Consider the following 21812-nt stretch of genomic DNA (forward strand, 5'->3'; position numbering starts at 1 on the left):
TCAATGCGTCGCTGTGTTCAGGCTTTTGCCACCATGGCCAAGCGTTGTTAAACAATTTCTGATCTGACAACACAAGACTAGACTTATTTCACTGCGGCCTGGTCTCTTAAATCGGTTTTCTTCTGCACAAGACTGCCTTCTTTGATAAGGAAGAAGGAGACATTGATATAGGATAATGTGTAATCGGATGGACATTATCTGCACACTCTGTCCGATCTCTTTGGTTTCTATCTCTCTCCTCTTTCCTCTTTCTATATTTCTCTGTGGCCTGGTTCATTTCCAGCCCTCTCTAAAGTAGTCCTGCCTTTTTTGGATTATCCATCTTCCTTTTAATTTATTATATTATTCTCGGCATACTTCATCTCTAATGCCCGGCTTCTGTATCTTTTCATTCTCCCCATTCCCCTTTCCCTGTAATCCTTTTCTTATCTTTTACTCGCCACTTCAGGCGCCACAGACTTAATCTTTTCCCCAAGAGCTTATTCTCATTTCACCTTTTTAACATCTTGTTCATTGGTGGACAATTTTAGGCTTAATATCTTAACATCTCATTCAAGGCTTCAGCCATTTAAGTTAAGGACTCAGAGCTTTTGCGGTGATTCACACTCATGCTTAGTTAAAGGGGAACTATGCAGCCTTTTTTTTTTAGCTTAATTTACCTTAACTGGACAGCTTCGGAGTCATTGGAATGGATATATGACTTTTTTCGGGTTGAATGGTGGTCGTCTCGCTCTATAGAGAAACCTGTAGGGGGGCTCTATAGAGAAACCTGTAGGGGGACTCTATAGAGAAACCTGTAGGGGAGCTCTATAGAGAAACCTGTAGGGGGGCTCTATAGAGAAACCTGTAGGGGGGGCTCTATAGAGAAACCTGTAGGGGGCTCTATAGAGAAACCTGTAGGGGGGCTCTATAGAGAAACCTGTAGGGGCTCTATAGAGAAACCTGTAGGGGGCTCTATAGAGAAACCTGTAGGGGGGCTCTATAGAGAAACCTGTAGGGGGCTCTATAGAGAAACCCTGTGGGGGGCTCTATAGAGAAACCTGTAGGGGAGCTCTATAGAGAAACCCTGTAGGGGGACTCTATAGAGAAACCTGTAGGGGGACTCTATAGAGAAACCTGCAGGGCGCTATAGAGAAACCTGTAGGGGGAGCTCTATAGAGAAACCTGTAGGGGGACTCTATAGAGAAACCTGTAGGGGGGCTCTATAGAGAAACCTGTGGGGGGCTCTATAGAGAAACCTGTAGGGGAGCTCTATAGAGAAACCTGTAGGGGGACTCTATAGAGAAACCTGTAGGGGGACTCTATAGAGAAACCTGTAGGGGGGCTTTTAAGAAACCTGTAGGGGGGCTCTATAGAGAAACCTGTAGGGGGCTCTATATAGAAACCTGTAGGGGGACTCTATAGAGAAACCTGTAGGGGAGCTCTATAGAGAAACCTGTAGGGGGGCTCTATAGAGAAACCTGTAGGGGGGCTCTATATAGAAACCTGTAGGGGGACTCTATAGAGAAACCTGTAGGGGGGGCTCTATAGAGAAACCTGTAGGGGGGCTCTATATAGAAACCTGTAGGGGGACTCTATAGAGAAACCTGTAGGGGGAGCTCTATAGAGAAACCTGTAGGGGGGCTCTATAGAGAAACCTGTAGGGGGGCTCTATATAGAAACCTGTAGGGGGACTCTATAGAGAAACCTGTAGGGGGGGCTCTATAGAGAAACCTGCCAGCAAAAAGAGAGAAAACAGCGAAGAAATGGCCAAAACTGCATAGCGCCTCTTTAAAAAGGTTTTCCCATAGCCGTGGCAATGCAGTTCTGCCAAGGATTTGGGGTAACTTTGGCCTACATTTCAACTCTGTGCCAGCCAATAATCATCATCTCTACTACAAAATAAAGAGAGGGCTTTGTTTTGCAACAAGAACAGTAGGGCTGCAACTAATGATTATTTTTATTGTCGATTAATCTGTCGATTGATTTTCTCGATTAATGGATTAGTACTTTGGTCTATAAAATGTCAGAAAATGGTGTAAAATGTGGATCAGTGTTTCCCAAAAAGCCCAAGGTAACGTCCTCAAATGTCTTGTTTTGTCCACGACTCAAAGATCTTCAGTTTTCCTGTCCCAGAGGAGAGAAGACACTAGAACAATATTCACATTTAACAAGCTGGAATCGGAGAATTTTGACTTACTTTTCATTAAAAATGACTCAAACCGATTTAATCGATTATCAAAACAGTTGACAGCTAATCGATTGATCTTTGCAGCTCTTTAAAACACATTTCCAAAGAAATAACCCGGTGTTTCCCACACATAGACTAATCCGTGGCGGTGTGCCACAGAATCAACACCGGCCGCCACATATTGCATTACGGTATTCTTTTTTTAATTTAAAACACGCAGTGTATTCGTTAAGCTGCATTTCATTTCCCTGCTGTCTCTCTGCCTCTAGCCCCTCCCCCTTCTGAAGTCTCGCATGACAGCGTCAACGCTGCACTTCAGGCTCAGAGGCTATCGTTACGTTAATAGTAGCATGCTGCGGGTGGTCTTGCAATGCATTATCCTTCCAGAAAAAGCTTTTTTTGTGATTGTTGCGGGCAAAAATCCTTGATTATGCGGCACGTTTTTCTTAAAAAATGCGATGGAATATGCTATATGATATTTATGCAATTTTATGCAATGAAATTGCGGGAACTTGCACAAACTGCAGTTTGATGAAAAAGAGAAGAAAAAGTGATTCCCCCAACAACCTGCTTTTTTTAGAACTTAATTTCCAAAAATAGTTTACAGATATTCATTCATTACAATAAGTAAACAAATAAGATACAAAAATATATACAAATAATATAATATTAAAGTAAAAATAAAAGGGAAATAAAAGATACAAAAGAGACAGACTTTTAAAAATCGTTAATAAAAGACAGCAGGAGCACTTAAACAAAGAAATTTCAGATAATATCAGATATTAAGATTTTTCTTATTGGATACCAACTTAAGAGACTAAAAGTCCATGTCAAATTCAACCTCCAACACGCTGCTTTTCAATGATGTTCACGTCGCGTAATTACGTCACTTCATAACGTTCCCATGGCAACAGGAGAAAATGGCTGCTCTTGTGTGAAGTAAACACAACATTTTTCAACTTTCTGCTAAGATATAAGTGACTTTTTTGCAACGAAAAATAAAATAAAATATGCAGACTTTGGCTGATTATGCATTGAATTATGCGATCGCATAATCACGTTTTTCTGGAGGGACTGTCAATGGGATTAACTGTACTAATAACACCGTAGAAGGACCCCAGCCACACCGCTGCGAAAGCTCCCCGAAAGCCTTTTATCAGAGTCTGGTTGTCACCACCGCTCCATATCTTTATAACGGAGCTAATCGTTGCTAACGGAGCCTTCAGTTCTCCGTGCCTGTACCCGTTAACTTTATTTATGGACTCAAGCCAGAATAAGACCCGTAATTATGTTAAATTGGCTTTACAAGTTTTTAAACAGCATTTTTCAACCTTTCTGATTTTCCAGTAAACTCAGTCGGCACCAGTAATGTGTCATCGATTAGCATTTTAGTACTTTTCCATAACCTGAGGTTGTTGGGTTTTTAAGATCAGTAAAACTGCATCGACATGATCCAACAACCTCAGTAAGTACGAGTGACTCACCTTACATTGCCCCAAAGCCAATTCTAAATGTTGTGGATGAGCTGTAAAAGCTAGTTTGGACTTCTGACGGGACCGCACCCTGACTTTGTTGCCACCTGTTGCTCCCTGGCTTTGATCTTATTTCATGTGACTAAAACGTATTCCATTACATTTTCCAGGTTGTGGATAGCACACACTACTGTATTGCCCTTACACAGTCAATTAGAGCTGCATAGATTACAGTGTTTCCTCTAGAAGGGTTAAATTAATCGGCAACTATTTTGATAATCGAGCAATCGTAATTTTTTATGACAAAAGAAGTCTAAATTCTCTGATTCCAGCTTGTTAAATGTGAATATTGTTCTAGTGTCTTCTCTCCTCTGGGACAGGAAACTGAATATCTTTTGAGTTGGGGACAAAACAAGACATTTGAGGGCGTCTTCTTGGGCTTTTTGGGAAACACTGATGCACATTTTTCACATCTTTCTGACATTATAGAGACCAAACAACTCATCCATTCATCCAGAAAAGAATCCACAAATTAATCGACGATGAAAATAATCATCAGTTGCAGCCCTGCGTGTTACTACAACATATTCCAGGTTGTGTAAAGCACACACTGCTCCATAGCCCTCACGCAATGAGTCGGCTTTTTACCACAGCTCACTGTTTTCAGCCAAGTTATTTCTGTTCTCCTTTCAGTATTAAAGATTAACACGGCCCCAGCCATCTTCAATCTCCCACTACCTCCCTGTTCTCTTTCTGCCAGTTCTCGCTCCAGTTCTTTATTTAGAAACAGGCCGTTAGTGTAGCGTGGGCCCAGGGGATTGCACACCACAGCCTTGTCGGGACTACTCGATGTAGGTTACTTCGCTCACAAGTGGAATAGAAGCCAGCTTCCAGGCCGGGTGATGCATACCACCCTGAGTGTCCTCTCTCCCCCCCCACCCCCCCTGTGGGCAGTGGGTAGAGACAGGAGATCAGGGGCAGGGTTGACTGGGGGTGGGATGCCTCTCTGGGGCCTGTCGTGACTCACCTCCCAGACTGCTTCACTTCTCTGGCCCTCAGGGGACTTTGTCATCGGGCTGTGGAGGAGGGAACTGGGCCTCGGATGCTGTTTCAGACTACACTAAAGACAGAATAGATTTGTTCATAGTCTGTTTATAATCAATCAATCTATCTAACTTTATTTAAAATTTAAAAACAATAGTTTACACAGTGCTTTGACAAAAGAAACCAAAGCACATACAAATCAATACATCGACACATATATACACATTATTATAATAATAAAAGAATGGTATATGTGTAGTTTAGTGTCCCAAATTCCCCATGTCTTTAATTATGAACCTGCTAAACCACCTGTGTTTTATGGTAATTAATGTGCGTAAGTGAGAAGTTTTCCGCTCAAAAACTCATTTATTAAGGAATTTTCTTGCAAATGTGCATTATTTACAAGTGAAAAAATGGCAGGGCGACCCCGTTCTTTGGAAACGATTGTGGCAAATGAGGCCAAATGTTTGCCCGGTTCTAATACACACAGTTGCCACAGTTTACAGTGTAGCCTAAAGAAATCACGATAGGCCTCCCTGCCTATCCCCCCACCCCTCAAAACTCGTTTTAGAAACACTAAAGCGCTTTTCCATCCGCACCCGAGGGCCCGGGCTACTCCAGACCAACCGAAGCACTTAGGCGCTACGTCCGGGAGGGATTCTGACTCAGCGTTCAGTCATAATCCCGCAGATGGTAGCTTTATGGTAGCTTTGGGACACTCAGTTTTTGGAAAATACCAAACTAACCTGTCTCAAATAAGACCCTCATCATTTGGGACACTAAACTGCACGTATACCTAAAAGAATAATAGAAGATGGGACACCTTTTTAAAGGACAGTAACAGGGGATATGGTAAAAAGACAAGAGATAAATGACATCACATACAACCAAGTCTATAAAAATGCGTTTTAAGAAGTGATTTAAAAGAAGTCAGTGATTAAGCAGGCCCTATTTTCTCGGGCAGGTCGGTCCAAAGCCGCGGCGCCCTGATAAAGAAGACCACCTCTGGTTTGGAGCCTCGACTTTGGAAAGGTTAGACAGGCCCCGCCCGATGTTCGTGGGTCTGCATTTCTTCGTTAAAGTCGAGGGCTTGACTCTGACGAGCTTTAAAACTGATCAGTAACTTCTTAAAATGACTGAACAAGCTGATAATAAGACAACACCAGACATTTGAGGACGTCATCTTGGGCTTTTTGGGAAACACTGATCCACATTTTCACCATTTTCTAACATTTTATAGATCAAAACAACGAATCCATTTCTCAAATCTACCTAAACAATCTACAGATTAAAAGACAATGAAAATAATCCATTAGTTGCAGCCCTAGTGTTAAATCGTGGGTTTCCTGTGTGAACATGTACTCTGGGCTAAGTATTTTGGGCTCCTGCCACATTTGTCAAAGTCTATTTAGGTCAAGGCCTTGGCTGCTTGTGCACTCATTAAGACTGGCCTCTCCTCTCCTTATCCCTACATGTATTGTTTTTCAGTCTTGCAATTCTGTTTGTTCGGTTTCTGATCCTCTGGCAGTAGAAGTGACTAACGAATGACTCGACAAAGTCTTGCTCCCTGTCACAACCATTCTAAGAGCCAGAGAAAGGCCTGATGTTGGCCCCAAGCTGTGGATTCACGACTCAAACGCTTGTGTCACCTTTAATAAATCTTTATCCCTTTTTTGATGTTGTAAATCACCATATTATCGAGCTCCCTTAAATAAGTCTGTCTCATGGGGACGTTGAATGACAAAATGAGTAAGCCTAGAGGAAAGACAGAGAGCGATATTCATGATTTATACAGAACTATGCACACTTAGCCGGCATTGTTTCCCTTGCCCAAGATCTTTGCTGCAATGCCTCTCAGCATTTTCTCAACCTTCTTCTTTATGTTATTTCTCCAGGCCTCCAATTGGCTCGGCACCATCATCTCGTCCTGCCACAGGTGCGACCCGGCCGCCCACTGGCAGCGCAGCCAAGAGCTCCCCAGCTGCAGCCAAACCTGCTGCCCCTAAAAACCCCTACACCGCCTCCGTCAAGCCGGCCGCCTCCAAACTTACCTCCACTACCCCATCTGGTGGCAAACCTCCAGCGTCACAAACATCCAGAAATGTAACCCCTGTGAAGAAAGGTAAAAAAAATAAAAACATGACTTGTGAGCTGTGATGCACAAGCAAGCAAATATGTGATGCTTTTTTTCTTTTGTACAATATAGTTGAACTCTGATTATAAATGTCTTAAAGTGCTCATATTATGCTTTTTGGCTTTTTCTTCTTTCTATTGTGTTATATGTCTTTTTTGTGCATGTTATACTGTAGGTTTACAAAGTGAAAAAGCCCAAAGTTCCCCCCAAAGGGACTTAACACTGTTCACAAACTGCTCCAAACAGCTCTATTGTAGTCCAGCCTTTACTCTGCTTCTGACTGGCTAGTAGTCCTTACCTAGGTACTGTCAGGACACGCCCTCATACTCTGCTTCTGACTGGCTAGTAGTCCTTACCTAGGTACTGTCAGGACACGCCCTCATACTCTGCTTCTGACTGGCTAGTAGTCCTTACCTAGGTACTGTCAGGGACACGCCCTCATACTCTGCTTCTGACTGGCTAGTAGTCCTTACCTAGGTACTGTCAGGACACGCCCTCATACTCTGCTTCTGACTGGCTAGTAGTCCTTACCTAGGTACTGTCAGGACACGCCCTCATACTCTGCTTCTGACTGGCTAGTAGTCCTTACCTCGGTACTGAGCATGTGCGACTGCCAACAAAGATGTAACAGAAGTGAGATGTCTCACTCTGTAGGTAAAACGGAGAGCTCAACACACAGGGTGAAAAGAGGAGCTGCAGCAATGTGCAGTACGACAAAAATATGTTTTCTGAAAATTAAACCATGTAAAACCTATTCTGATACAACCTCTAAATACAATTATGAACCTTAAAATGAGCATAATATGAGCACTTTAATTTAAATAATTCAAACAGGAGTTATCTCAGGACACTTTACAGATTTACATAGACCCAACAATAACCCACGAGGAAGCATTTGGTGCGACAGTGGCGAGGAAACAGGCCCCGGCTCTAAGTGGGCGGCCATCTGCCCACTGCCGGTCGGGACACAGAGGCACTGATACAGAAATACATGATATGATTCATAACAATTATAGCAGTTGGTATGATGAGCCATGGCACTTATAATAACCATAAAGTTAATCGAATGACTAGAAATAATAGAGCACCATATAACTGCAGAATATTACAAACCATATTGAATTGCTTTTTGTGTGAATTATTAAAGGTCCCATGACATGATGCTCTTTGGATGCTTTTATATAGACCTTAGTGGTCCCCTAATACTGTATCTGAAGTCTCTTTTATATAGACTTTAGTGGTCCCCTAATACTGTATCTGAAGTCTCTTTTATATAGACCTTAGTGGTCCCCTAATACTGTATCTGAAGTCTCTTTTATATAGACCTTAGTGGTCCCCTAATACTGTATCTGAAGTCTCTTTTATATAGACCTTAGTGGTCCCCTAATACTGTATCTGAAGTCTCTTTTATATAGACCTTAGTGGTCCCCTAATACTGTATCTGAAGTCTCTTTTATATAGACCTTAGTGGTCCCCTAATACTGTATCTGAAGTCTCTTTTATATAGACCTTAGTGGTCCCCTAATACTGTATCTGAAGTCTCTTTTATATAGACCCTAGTGGTGCCCTAATACTGTATCTGAAGTCTCTTTTATATAGACCTTAGTGGTCCCCTAATACTGTATCTGAAGTCTCTTTTATATAGACCCTAGTGGTGCCCTAATACTGTATCTGAAGTCTCTTTTATATAGACCCTAGTGGTGCCCTAATACTGTATCTGAAGTCTCTTTTATATAGACCTTAATGGTCCCCTAATACTGTATCTGAAGTCTCTTTTATATAGGCCTTAGTGGTCCCCTAATACTGTATCTGAAGTCTCTTATATATAGACCTTAGTGGTCCCCTAATACTGTATCTGAAGTCTCTTTTATATAGACCTTAGTGGTCACCTAATACTGTATCTGAAGTCTCTTTTATATAGACCTTAGTGGTCCCCTAATACTGTATCTGAAGTCTCTTTTATATAGACCTTAATGGTCCCCTAATACTGTATCTGAAGTCTCTTTCCCGAAATTCAGCCTTGGTGCAGAATTACAGCCACTAGAGCCAGTCCCACAATGAGCTTTCCTTAGGATGTGCCATTTCTGTGTCTGTAGCTATTGAGGAGGAGAGAGGAGGGGGGGGCAAGGTGGAGGTGATATTTGAGCCTTGTTAGTGGTGTAGAAATACAGATTTCTTTTTACTTTACCTTCTGCCCCGACGACTAGCGTTATAAGGTAATCAGCCTTAACCCCTAGGTTCATTTTGCGCTGGAATTGTCCTTTAAATTTAACTTGGAGAACCCTAGGGCTGCCCTGTTTAATCATTCCGTGTGCTGTGTTTCCCCCCTCCCAGATGTTACCAAACCAGCCACTTCAGCATCCAAAAAGCCTGCAGATTCCCCCCTTACTCGCCCTTCCGCTGCAATGAAGTCGGCAAAACCTGACACCCCCAAATCAGCCTCAAAATCAGACGTTGCCTCCAAAAAGCCTGCTGCGAGTAAGGCTGCAGATACAAAGACACCCACCCGCTCCAAAACAGACAGTAAGCCCACACCTTCCAAGACCCCTGGCTCCAAAACAGCTTCAGCCAAGGCCTCCACCCCCAAGAAAACTGTGGGCAGCAGCACCCCAACTCCAGTGAAACGTGGCCCCAAAGCTGAAAATGTTGCAGAAGCAGGAAAGGAAATAGCTGCTGCTGTAGCTACCGCGGCGGCCATCGCTACTGCAGCAGCTACCATCGCCGGACCAGAGGTACCAGAACCAGAACCAGAAGCTGTGGAGAAATCCGCTGCAGATGATGCACCAGAACTGATCTCCAGCCAGACAGAAGCAGTCCAAGAGAAAACTTCAGACCCCACACCAGAACCAGTGTTGGAACTAACACCAGAGCCTGTTCGGGAACTAACACCAGAACCTGTACGGGAACTAACTCCAGAACCTGTACGGGAACTAACTCCAGAGCCTGTTCGGGAACCGACACCAGAACCTGTACGGGAACTAACTCCAGAGCCTGTTCGGGAACTAACTCCAGAGCCTGTTCGGGAACTAACTCCAGAGCCTGTTCGGGAACCGACACCAGAACCTGTACGGGAACTAACTCCAGAGCCTGTTCGGGAACCAAGTCCAGACCAACTACGAGAAACATCTCCCGAGCCTCTCCCAGAGCCGCTGTCTCAGTCATCAGCGGATCCTGATCTCGGAGCTGAACCAGTGTATGAAGACGAGTCCAGCGCTCAGCTGTCGGCTCAGCTGGACCTCTTCACGTTCCAGGACTCTGCCAGGGACTCCCTGGGAACTACGGTCATGTCTCCTCCTTGCTCTCCACAGGGCCCAGTTTCCCCCGTCAGAGACAGGAACCTGTCTGACTTTGCTCCCCAGAGCCTCGTCAACGCGATAAACTTCGACACCGAAGAGGAAACGGAGAAGAAAAACCAGTTTGAGGCTCAGAAGACCAGGGAGGAGGAAGAGGAGGAGGACGAAGAAGAAGAAGAAGAAGAAGAAGAAGAGAAGGATAACTTGTGTATGCCTGCCTCCACAGCTCCATCTGCAGAGGCCTATAACATGATGACACATCCTCACGATTTCCCCCCAAGGGACCTGATGTCCCCGCACGAAAAGGAGAAAGAGGAGGCCGTGGAGAAGGCTGACGAAGAGATAAACGAGGACCACGATGACGAGGTAGGGCTGGGCAATATATCGATATTCTATCGATATGGTGATATGAGACTAGATATCTGATGTCTTAGATTTTGGATATCATAATATCATAAATGTCTTAAGTGTCTTTTTCTGGTTTTAAAGGCTACATTACAGTAAAGTGGTCTCATTTTCTGATCTTTACCAGACTGTTCTAGCTGTTATATTATTTGTACCTTTACCCACTTAGTTATTATATCTACCTTACTGAAGATTATTTATCTAAAATCTCATTGTGAAGATGTTTTGTTAAAGCACCAATTCAGGGTTCATACGTTTTTTAAAGAAACCTGGAAAAGTTAGGGAATTTGAAAAATGCAAATTCCAGGCCTGGAAAGGTTTTGGAAACCTAAAAAGACCCAGAAAGTTTTGGAAAAGTCATGGAATTTTTTTTAACAGCATAATATGTCATTAATAAATGTAGTGAGTGCCGCAAGCTGACTCACTAGCCTAGGACCTCAAAGTTCCTTTGTACTCAACACAAAACGTCAGTAAATACAAGTCTTGAATCCAAAGCTTCTTTTGACTGTTTACTTATGAATTTCAAAACATAAAGTATAACAAACTTAGGATCTTTACTTTTCTTACAAATTAACTGTGGTTCTGTGTAGGTCAAAAGACTGTGTTGCTCCAAAGTCCAGTGGCTTCTGGCTGTTTCGCACGGTTCTATTTCTTTTATACTAACAGCCAATCACATTACATTATTCTAGCTCACTGGTCAACTGTGTACATAGCAATTTCTTCGTTCCATTTGCAACACAGGTTTTCTCAGATCTTACAAAATAAACTCAAAATATTATCACTTCCATAGAAATGGCTTCAACAAATGTATTTTCACATCACGTCTTAACCTCAACGTTGTATTCGGGGAGCGATATTACGAATACCACTATGAACCACAGACATTATCATTAATTTTATAGTTACTGAGGCTAAAACTTTAACACAGATTAGTATTCTTACTGTATAATGTCGACTGACATTTTCTGGAACACACAGTCATGGAAATTTACCAAAAAGTCATGGAAAAGTATTGGTTAAAATGCGTATGAACCCTGGCAATTGTAAACCCTAGAACATCGCCACAACATCAACATCGAGGTGTTAGGACAAGAATATCGCGATATCTGATTTTCTCCGTATCGCCCAGCCCTATGACGAGGACTACGAAGACGAGGAGCAGAGGAGGCTAGGCCACCAGCCGCTGTCCTTCGCCACCGACATGAGCACGTCTCAGCCCTCCGAGGAGCTCCAGGCCAGGGCCTTCGGCGGCTCGGCAGGTTGGCACGGCGACGACCAGCTGTCCGGCATGGACTCGGAGGACGTGAGCAGCTGCGGCAGCAGCAGCCGGCAGCACGGTGTGTCGGACCTGAGCAGCACGCAGCACACGGCGCTGCTGGAGGGCACCCAGAGCTCGGACGCCCTCGTGGGAGACGCGAACGTCATGGGCTCGCCCAACGTGGAAACGCTGGCCAACGAGGAAGAGGAAGACGAGGAAGACGAGGACGAGCGGGTGGACGATATGGACCTGAGTTCAGAGAGAGTGGAGGAGCATCACAAGGTGAGCGAACGAATGAGGAGATTTATTTCAGACAAATCAAAAATGAAATGGACCTTCTTCACAGCAGACATGTTGACTTGTCATAGTAGGAAAAGCACAGCTGAGATTGATCACCTTAACGATTGCTCAGTTCCATCAAGTGTCCCAGTAAGATATTTCAGTGAGTCAGCATGCACAATACCAGGACCTCTCCTAAGTGGAATGCAGCCATCAGTAATGGTTTAATACCAGGACCTCTCCTAAGTGGAATGCAGCCATCAGTAATGGTTTAATACCAGGACCTCTCCTAAGTGGAATGCAGCCATCAGTAATGGTTTAATACCAGGACCTCTCCTAAGTGGAATGCAGCCATCAGTAATGGTTTAATACCAGGGTCTCTCCTAAGTGGAATGCAGCCATCAGTAATGGTTTAATACCAGGGTCTCTCCTAAGTGGAATGCAGCCATCAGTAATGGGTTTGAATACACTAGGGCTGTGCTCGATTGAAGAACTTCTTAGTCGACTATAACACTCATTCAGTTGTATCGACTAATCGATTAGTTGATTTAATCCACAGATCTGTAAATCTGAGTTTCTCTGCAAAGAGTCATGCTAAAAGCACCACTTTAATTCTTGTGTTTACCAGAGATGTGCTCTTACGTTTCTTGGAAATAAGTCATTCAGCATGAAAAACAGCATCAGACATGACTAATGGACTAAAGAGATCTAAGTTGACTAAGACCAAAACGACCGATTAGTCGACTAATCGACTAAGAGGGAGCAGCCCTAGAATACACCTGTGCTTTTCCTACTATGACATGTCAACATAAGCTGTTCTGACCACACATCGCTGGTCGTCTGTGTGACATCATCAGTCACAACACAACACAATAACAACAACAAAAATCAGAGTGTTTCCAACAGGGAGGTTGTAGAGCGCCCTCTGGTGGACAAACTCTGCAACACCAACACTCAGAACATTGTTGAAGGGGGTTTCGTCCGTTTTTATTTTATTTTTTAAATATTCATTTATCGGCTGTTATAAATGCCGATACCGATAGTTTGGAAAATGCCTAATCGCTGCCTGATATATCGGTCGGGCTCTAGTGTGAAAGCTCATCCCAGAGTCTGGTAGGACCAGGCTACTATCCCACGTGTGTGTGGGCCCCCCCTGTTTTTCCCCCCGAGTGTTCGGAGGCGACGGGGAGGGGTGTTCGGGTGTGTGTGGGACCAGGTTCGTGTTTCTGAGTTGGGGGGGGGGAGGAGAGTGTTGTAGAGTGGGAGGAGTAAGGGGTGGTTTGTTTGAGAGTGGGGTGAGAGTGTGTTAGTTTATGTGGGTGTTTGTAGTAGAGTTATTTTATAATAGTGTGGTTTGAAAGAGGTATGTTTAAAAATTTTAGTAAGAAAAGGTTGTATTAGTGTTTTGTGGAATAAGAGGAGTAGAGTAGAGGAAGGTAGGGAAGAGAGAGAGAGGATAGAAGAGAAAAAAGTAGAAAAGAGGGATTAGATTAGAGAAAAAGAGTGTGTGAGGTAGAGAGTAGTAAAAGAGTTGTTTGTAGGAAGCTGAGAGAGGAGAAGAGGAGTGTAGGAAGAAGACAAGTATGATAAGAGAGTATGGTAAAAAAAAAGCTAGTTTTAAGAGAGATTGGGTAGAGTTTAAGAGTATAAAAAAAAAAGAGTAATTTATAAAAAAATAAAATAATAAAAAAAAATAAGAAAAATGTTTATTTTAGATAGGGTAGTGTAGAATATTTTAGTTTAATATAATATGGATAAAATAGGAGAAGTGAGTAGAGTTTTGTAAAAAAAGTTTTAAAGAGTAAAGAATAGTAAGAAAAAATAGTATTGTTTAGAATGAATTAGATAAAGTATAATTTTATAGAATGAGAAAGTTAAAAAAAATATTTAAGAATAAGAAGGTAAAAAAAATTTTATTAGAAAAGTAAAGTTAAGAAGAGTTTAAAGAAGAAAAAAGAGAATAGAGAAAAGAGAAGGAAAAAAGAGTTTTTTAAATTAAAGAGGAAGAGAATGTTAGGGGCTAATGGACCAGAGTCTGGTAGGACCAGGCTAGTGTACCAGAGTCTGGTAGGACCAGGCTAATGGACCAGAGTCTGGTAGGACCAGGCTAGTGGACCAGAGTCTGATAGGACCAGGCTAGTGTACCAGAGTCTGGTAGGACCAGGCTAATGGACCAGAGTCTGGTAGGACCAGGCTAGTCTGGACCAGAGTCTGGTAGGACCAGGCTAGTGTACCAGAGTCTGGTAGGACCAGGCTAATGGACCAGAGTCTGGTAGGACCAGGCTAGTCTGGACCAGAGTCTGGTAGGACCAGGCTAGTGTACCAGAGTCTGGTAGGACCAGGCTAATGGACCAGAGTCTGGTAGGACCAGGCTAGTCTGGACCAGAGTCTGGTAGGACCAGGCTAGTGTACCAGAGTCCCGTCTAACGTTCTACCATTCGCCAGGTGTTCCAGCAGCGGGAGCGATACGAAGACGACGAAGACGAAGACGTAGAGATGCACAGCGAAGGAGTGACCGAGAGCGCCGGGAACGTAGACGACGACGACTTCAACGAGGAGGAGCGTTTAGACAACCTAAACCGCGCCGGTCCTCAGCCCTGCGCCCCCCTTGCCTCCTCCTGGGACCAGACCAACCCCTTCTGTGACCCCTGGGCTCAACCGGCCTCGCCGCTCGCCACCGCGGCGGCCTCCTCCCCCAGCCCAGTCTCTGACCACGGCGCGGCCGAGTCCGAGACGCCCATCCTGTCTCCCGCCCTGGCACGCTTGGACGCCGGCGCGCCTTCCTTCGCTCCTCAGTCAGAGCGCGAGTCGGCACACGACGAGGTAGGGCTGTGCAATTAATTTAATTTAATTAATTTTTATTTTTTTTTATTTTTTTACTGAGCTACAGAGTATTGTACAGATAATGAATTAGTCAAATCAGTGCTCATTAATTTTTTCTACAACAGTGAATGTAAAATTACAATTATTAATCTGTATGTATAAAATATTCGTTACAGAAAAACACAGTTAAAGCATACCATGTAAAACCGGAAAAAAAACTACTAACGAATAAAGGTAGAGATAAAAATTTAAATTTAAAATTTAAAATTTAAAAAAAGTGCATATAAGAGAGTTTTGTTCTTCTGTACCCTACCCAATCTGTCATTTCACAAGGTATAGTAAAACAGTGTTTATGTGTATTTTATAACTTTCACTGTGACAGGTAAGAAAAATTAATCGAAATGTAATCGTGATTATGATTGCGGCTCCCAGTGATCACAAAAACAGAATAATCGAGAAAAAAAAAATTATTTAGCTCATTATATTTTGCAAAGTAAACTCCTATTTTCTCTCGTGTTCTGAATTAACCAGTCCTTCCAGAATAATGCAGAGTTTTTTTGGGATTGTTGCGGGTAAAAATCCTTGATTATGTGGCACGTTTTCTTAAAAAATGCGATGGAATATGCTATATATGATATTTATGAAATTGTGGGAACTTGCAAAAACTGCGGCTTTTCGATGATGTTCAGGTCGCGTCATTACGTCACTTCACAACGTTCCTATGGCAACAGGGGAAAATGGCTGCTCTTGTGTGAAGTAAACGCAACATTTTTCAACTTTCTGCTGAGATATATTATGGGACAAAAATGCAGGGATTATGAAATCATGCAAGCACCGCATATTTTGCACGGAAATCGGCAATTTATGCGGCTAAAGTGCGGCTTATTTGAAAAACCCTGGAGCTAGAAACAAAGCTACCGGTAGCTAGTTACCGTCTGTAACGTTAATCAGATACTGGTGTAACTACTGTGTGGTCTTATTGTAATCTACCAGTAATACTGTAGTACCTATATTTGAAATAAATACCCAGTACATTTACAGGGTTCAAACTGACACAGTGGTGGTTGATTAATTCTGACCCAAATTGCTTTGTCGCCCTTCTGGCTGTTGATGTATATGGTGATATTTTTGCAAATGTGAACGCTATGGTTTTTCATTTAAAACAGTTTATTTAAAATAATTATACTTGGAATTACTGGAATTAGAAATAAAGGCCTGCCTCTAATAAAAGCCTGCTTCACATACAAGCCTGGTCCCTTCTGCAGTTCAGGTAAATAAAGGCCCCGGCTTTTATTTGAGGAAATACGGTGTGTAGACTTCGGCAGATTATGAGTTGAATTATTCGATCGTATTAACGCGTTTTTCTGGAGGGACGGATACAAAAAAAAAAGTTTAAATAGGTAAAGTATTACTGCAAATTTCACTGTTTTTTAACTGTTGATTTATTTAGCTTTTTCCACTGTTTTTTAACTGTTGATTTATTTAACTTTTTCCACAGTTTTTTAACTGTTGATTTATTTAGCTTTTTCCACTGTTTTTTAACTGTTGATTTATTTAGCTTTTTCCACTGTTTGTTTTAAGTTCAATAATTACAACATCTTTCCAGAAGTCAACGAGTAATCGTGTTAAATTGTCGTTATTTCAATATTGACCGAAATAATCGTGATTTTTGTTTTTCTATAATCGAGCAGCCCTACGAGGAGGCTGACGAGGCTCGCGTCCTGTTCGCTGCTGGCCCCGCTGTCGGCTCGTCCCAGCCCGGCGCCGCCACCGCCGGCGCCGCTGCTCCGGGCGCCCACCACAGCGGCAGCGAGACGAGCACGCCGGAGGAGCTCCGCGACTACGACAGCAGCTCTGGCGTGGAGTCCCGTTCCGACAAACAGCAGACCCCGGTGCCGGCCTCGCTCCAGCCCGACGTGGAGCAGGACCTGGGGATCCACCTGGAGAAAGGCGACGGAGAGGAGGAAGAGGCCGAGACGCTCCCGGCCGACGAGGTCCCGGGAACCGGACCTCCGACCGCGCCGGCGTCCGCGCCCACTTCCGCGTCCACCTCGGGCGACGAGGCCAGCGACACCGAGGGAGAGATGCAGATAAACGACCCCGACGCGGCGCCGGCGATGATAGACGACTGCGCCGGCTTCGACAGCCCCACGAAAACCCCCACCCGCAGTCTGCCGGCGCTCGAGGAAGACGACGAGGCCGCCGGGTACGCGCACGCCGGGTACGCCGAGGAAGACGGCGGCGGCACCACGCCGCAGTCGGCCAACTCCGTGGCGTCCTACGGCTTCGACTGCACCACGTCCAACTCCAACGCCCACTCCGTGGCCGAGAGCTGCGGGAAGAGCCCCGGTATCTTCTCGCTGGAGAACGAAGAGCAGCTGCCAGACGAAGCCAAGGACCCCTCCCTCATCAAGGAGCTCACGCTGCTGTCCGAGGCCAAGGACCCCTCCCTCATCAAGGTAGGGCTGGACAATACATCGATATTAGTTCAGTTCAGTTTATTCTTTGTCCCAGAAGGGCAATTTGTATGCAGCAGGAAGACAACACTTGGAAATATACACCACAAACCACACAACAATTAACGTACTAAAAGCAGCAATGAATACAGCAATAAAACAGCAATAGCAGAGTTATGTTGGGGACATAATAAAAGTAATAATCAATAATGATAATGAAATATAAAAAAAGAAATACAGGGGTAATTAAAGTGCCCATATTATGAAAAAATCACTTTTTCTGGGATTTGGGGTGTTCTTTTGTGTCTCTGGTGCTTCCACACACATACAAACTTTGAAAAAACACCATCCTTGGTGTTCTGAGTGAGATACGGTTTCTGAATGTGTCCTGCCTTCAGTCTCCTGGTGAGCTGGTCAACATTGGCTCGGACTGTGACGTCACAGTCCGAAATGAGCTGGCTAACCACAACCGTGCATGCTAATGCTAACGCTAGCATGCTACGTCGTTCTCAATAGCAAAGCACTGCTACAACACACACAAGTTCACCATAATCTACAAAAGAACTACTTACATGTGCGCCCTCATTTAGAAGAAGTCTCCCAGCTGATCCTGCCTTGTAACTGACCAAAGTTGGAGAAACAGCCTTTCTTTTACTGTCTCTAGAGTTAGCTAGCTGACATGATCTACATCTGAGCTACTGAGCATGTGCGAGTGCAATCAAAGATAGTACAGAAGAAGAAGATGAAAAGAGGTCTCACTCTGTAGCTAAAACAGAAACCAGGTGAAAAGAGGATCTGCAGCAGTGAGAGAGAGCTGTGCAGTACAACAACAATATGGTGTTTTTTGAGAATTAAACCATGTAAACCTATTCTGGTAAAACCTTAAAATACAGTTATGAACCTGAAAATGAGCAGAATATGGGCGCTTTAAGATAATCAAGAGCTATCACCTTCTCTTAGCTAAGTTGAGTGCCTGAATGGAACGAGGAATAAAAGAGTTTTTGTATCTCTGTTTAAGAGCTAAGGGAGTGCTAAAACGTAAGCCAGAAGGTAATAGCAAGTATTCTCCGTACAGAGGGTGAGTGGAGTCCTTGCAAATCGTTATCGTGATATGAGACTAGATATCATCTTAGATTTTGGATATCGTAATATTGTAAATGGCTTAAGTGTCTTTTCCTGGTTTTAAAGGCTGCATTACAGGAGGGCTGCTCCCTCTTAGTGGATTAGTCGACTAATCGGTGGTTTTGGTCTTAGTCAAATTATATCTCTTTAGTCCATTAGTCATGTTTGATGCTGTTTTCATGCTGAATGACTTATTTCCAAGAAACGTACGAGCACATCTCTGGTAAACACAAGAATTGAAGTGGTGCTTTTAGCATGACTCCTTGCGGAGAAACTCAGATTTACAGATCTGTGGATTAAATCAACTAATCGATTAGTCGATACGATTGAATGAGTGTTAGTCGACTAAGAAGTTCTTCAATCGAGCACAGCCCTACATTACAGTAAATTGATGTCATTTTCTGAACTTACCAGACTGTTCTAGCTCTTATGTTATTTGTACCTTTACCCACTTAGTCATTATATCTACATTACTGCAGATTATATATCTAAAATCTCATTGTGAAGATGTTTTGTTAAAGCACCAATTGTGAACCCTAGAATATCACCGCAATATCGACATCGATGTTACTGTTAGGACAAGAATATCACGATATCTGATTTTCTCCCTATCGCCCAGCCCTACATCAAGGATCTGACGCTGCCGACCGACGCCAAGGACCCCTCCCTGACCAAGGATCTGACGCTGGCCGCCCAGGCCGAGGACCTGCTGGGCAGACCGGTGGACCTGATGCCTTTGGGACACCCTGGAGACATCAAACCGAGCAGTCTAGACGAGCACCACTACATGTTCGGGGGAAAGATGGAGGCAGCAGACTACGCAGAGGACGACGAACCGTTGGAGCCCGGTCAGCGCCTCGTTGGCGTGGAATCTGGAGATCCCGGCGACAGCCAGCCGCCCTACTACTCCACCTCCACCATATGTGATAAGACTGATAGTTTTCTGGCAGGTAATGTATAAGTCCACTCCTATTACCCCCCTGGAATGCACCTTTACCCCCGCAACCTTCCCCCCTTCTGTTACCTGTTGTCTGTTTTCTCTCCAGTTGGGTTAGATGGCTTAGAAGAAGAAAGGGGGGGAAAGAGGAGAGCAAGATTGTAGAAAAAATATGGAGATGGGGGACGAAAAAAAATGAAATGACTGTAGCAATTTTTAAATGAAGCCTCTCTCTTTCATACTGTTACCGGTCATGGTTATGAGTGTATGGCTTAAACTCCTTTTATGTACAATAGCTACTACCGATTTCTAGTAGAATGCTCTTTTTAAGTAACACTGCATATTTCTGTAGCCCCTGAATTTGGGGTATTGACATTGACTGATTGGTCCAACTGTGACTGAGCTTATAAACCGACAAAAAAACAACAACAAAAAAAAAGAGGACAACACACACACAGATGGAATGAAATGGACTCAATGTGTATTTATCCTACTGTTTTTACCGAACAAATGTCTGAACAGAAGATTTTTTTGGTTTTGTATTTGCTTACTTGTGTTTTTTTTTTCGTTTTTCTGTTGAAACCTGGTCCTCCCTACCGTGTGTACACTTCATGTTCAACAGCACCTTAGCAGTAGTCACATGCTCCTTTTTTTTAGCGCTCAAAATAAGAACTAGATATGAATTAACACGGCAGATTTGTTGAGGTAGGTGTGGGAGTATTAGATTGCAGTTGGTGACGTTTTTTAATGTGTGCTTCAAGAGGCTCTGAGCTCTCCGCATCTACAGTAGGTCGTTATAACGTATATAACGTGCAGTCGCGTACAGTATGTGTTTCAGGCATTTGGGTTTTTAAGTGGCTTCAAGCCTCAGTTAGCTGATCATTTGTGTTCCAGAAAAGACGTAACAACTAGCCTTTTTATTGTGATGAGACCCTGCATTGTCCTACAGCGCTATCACAGTTGAGCTTTACACTCGCTTAAATCGTTTTCATAGTGAGCGATTGGCTTACTATTTCAACAGTATATTGCATGTTTAACTAACATAAAGACTGTGTACTACCTTGAATTTGAAACAATTCTACACTAGACATGTTCATCAATGAATGGTTCACGCTAGGTTATCTTTCAAAATTCCATTAAAACATCATTGCAAGGCATTTTGTTCCTGTTTCTTATTTCCCCAATGGATCCAGCATGCCTGAACTTTAACTGTCCTGTGTGTGTTTCCAGTCTCTGTGTCTTTGTATGTTGTCAACATTTAATTCAACCATTGGAATAACCGGCAAACAGGAAGCGATGCAACATTGTACAATGGAATTTAGTTTGAATCAAAGAGGTAATCCTGAATGGTTTCCCTGTGCCCTGTTCTCTCCAGCATGCTTATGCCTTCAGGACATTTTCAGAGTCTACACAAACAACATTCAGACCACGTCCTCGGCAGGTGGCGCTCACTTAAAGGTACCCTGTAGAGCAGGGATGTCAAACTCATTTTAGTTCATGGGCCACATCCCCCTAATTTGATCTCAAGTGGGCCAGACCTAGCCTAGAAATCTAGACATTGCTAAAAAAAAGATTGTTAAAATGAAAACGATGCCAAACCCTTCTCACAGTACAACCGTAGTGAAGCTGTAGTAACATAATTATCAGCACTTCTGTCTCATTTGTGTCCCGCTACAGACTGATGTCATGAAGTGGCGTATGTATTCGTATGCTGTTATTGGCGTGTTTATCAAGACGCATAATCGCTTTTTAGCGTGTTTATCAAGGCCGTTTGGCCTCCATTGACTTACATTACCTTGAGATTGCGTGTGAATTAGGGTTGGGCATCGAGAAACGATTCCATCGAAATCGTTTCTTTATTGGAATCGTTTGGAGGATTTGGTTTCAAATCTGATCACAGCTTCCAAATTTAACATGCGCAAGTTTTGGTTTCCGCAGCAGCCAGGCGCTTGTTGTGTTGCAGCTGTGCAGCACAGTAAGCGGAGCTCTAGTGTGGCTTTATTTTGCGTTGTAAAAGCTGTCAAACTGCAACCCACCTATGAATCAAAATAAAACTTTCCTCTTATTTGTGAAATAAGCATCTAACCCGTTTCAACTCCACCGCTCAAAGAATCGGAATCGAGAATCGATGAGAACCGGAATCAAAAGGAAGAATCGGAATTGGAATCAGAATCGTTAAAATCCAAACGATGCCCAACCCTAGGCAAGGCAAGGCAGCTTTATTTGTAGAGCACATTCCAGCAACAAGGCAATTCAAAGTGCTTTACATGAAACATTAAAAAACAGTTAGAAAACAATTAAAACCAATTTAAAATCATTAAAAGACAAGAATAAAATGTACAGTGCAGTATAAGAAAAAAAAAGAGCAGTTAAAAATAGGTTATTTAAAGAAAGGTAACATTAAAAAGATATGTCTTCA

General features: G+C 43.3%; 1 protein-coding gene across 2 annotated transcripts in view; it reads left to right on the forward strand.

The window, feature by feature from the left end:
* Positions 1-20550, forward strand: part of wu:fb95e10 (cell surface glycoprotein 1) — a 60584-nt gene extending 40034 nt beyond the window's left edge. For both annotated transcript variants that reach the window (XM_039824508.1, XM_039824509.1), the window contains exons 4-9: positions 6582-6808; positions 9155-10479; positions 11648-12058; positions 14501-14878; positions 16570-17337; positions 19076-20550. In XM_039824508.1, coding sequence (XP_039680442.1) covers positions 6582-6808; positions 9155-10479; positions 11648-12058; positions 14501-14878; positions 16570-17337; positions 19076-19417 — 3451 coding nt within the window. In that variant the 3' untranslated portion in view covers positions 19418-20550. The remainder of the gene's footprint in view (positions 1-6581; positions 6809-9154; positions 10480-11647; positions 12059-14500; positions 14879-16569; positions 17338-19075) is intronic.
* The last annotated feature ends 1262 nt before the right edge of the window (positions 20551-21812 follow it).

The sequence above is a fragment of the Perca fluviatilis genome, chromosome 15 (genome assembly GCF_010015445.1).
Source record: "Perca fluviatilis chromosome 15, GENO_Pfluv_1.0, whole genome shotgun sequence".
Lineage (NCBI taxonomy): Eukaryota > Metazoa > Chordata > Actinopteri > Perciformes > Percidae > Perca > Perca fluviatilis.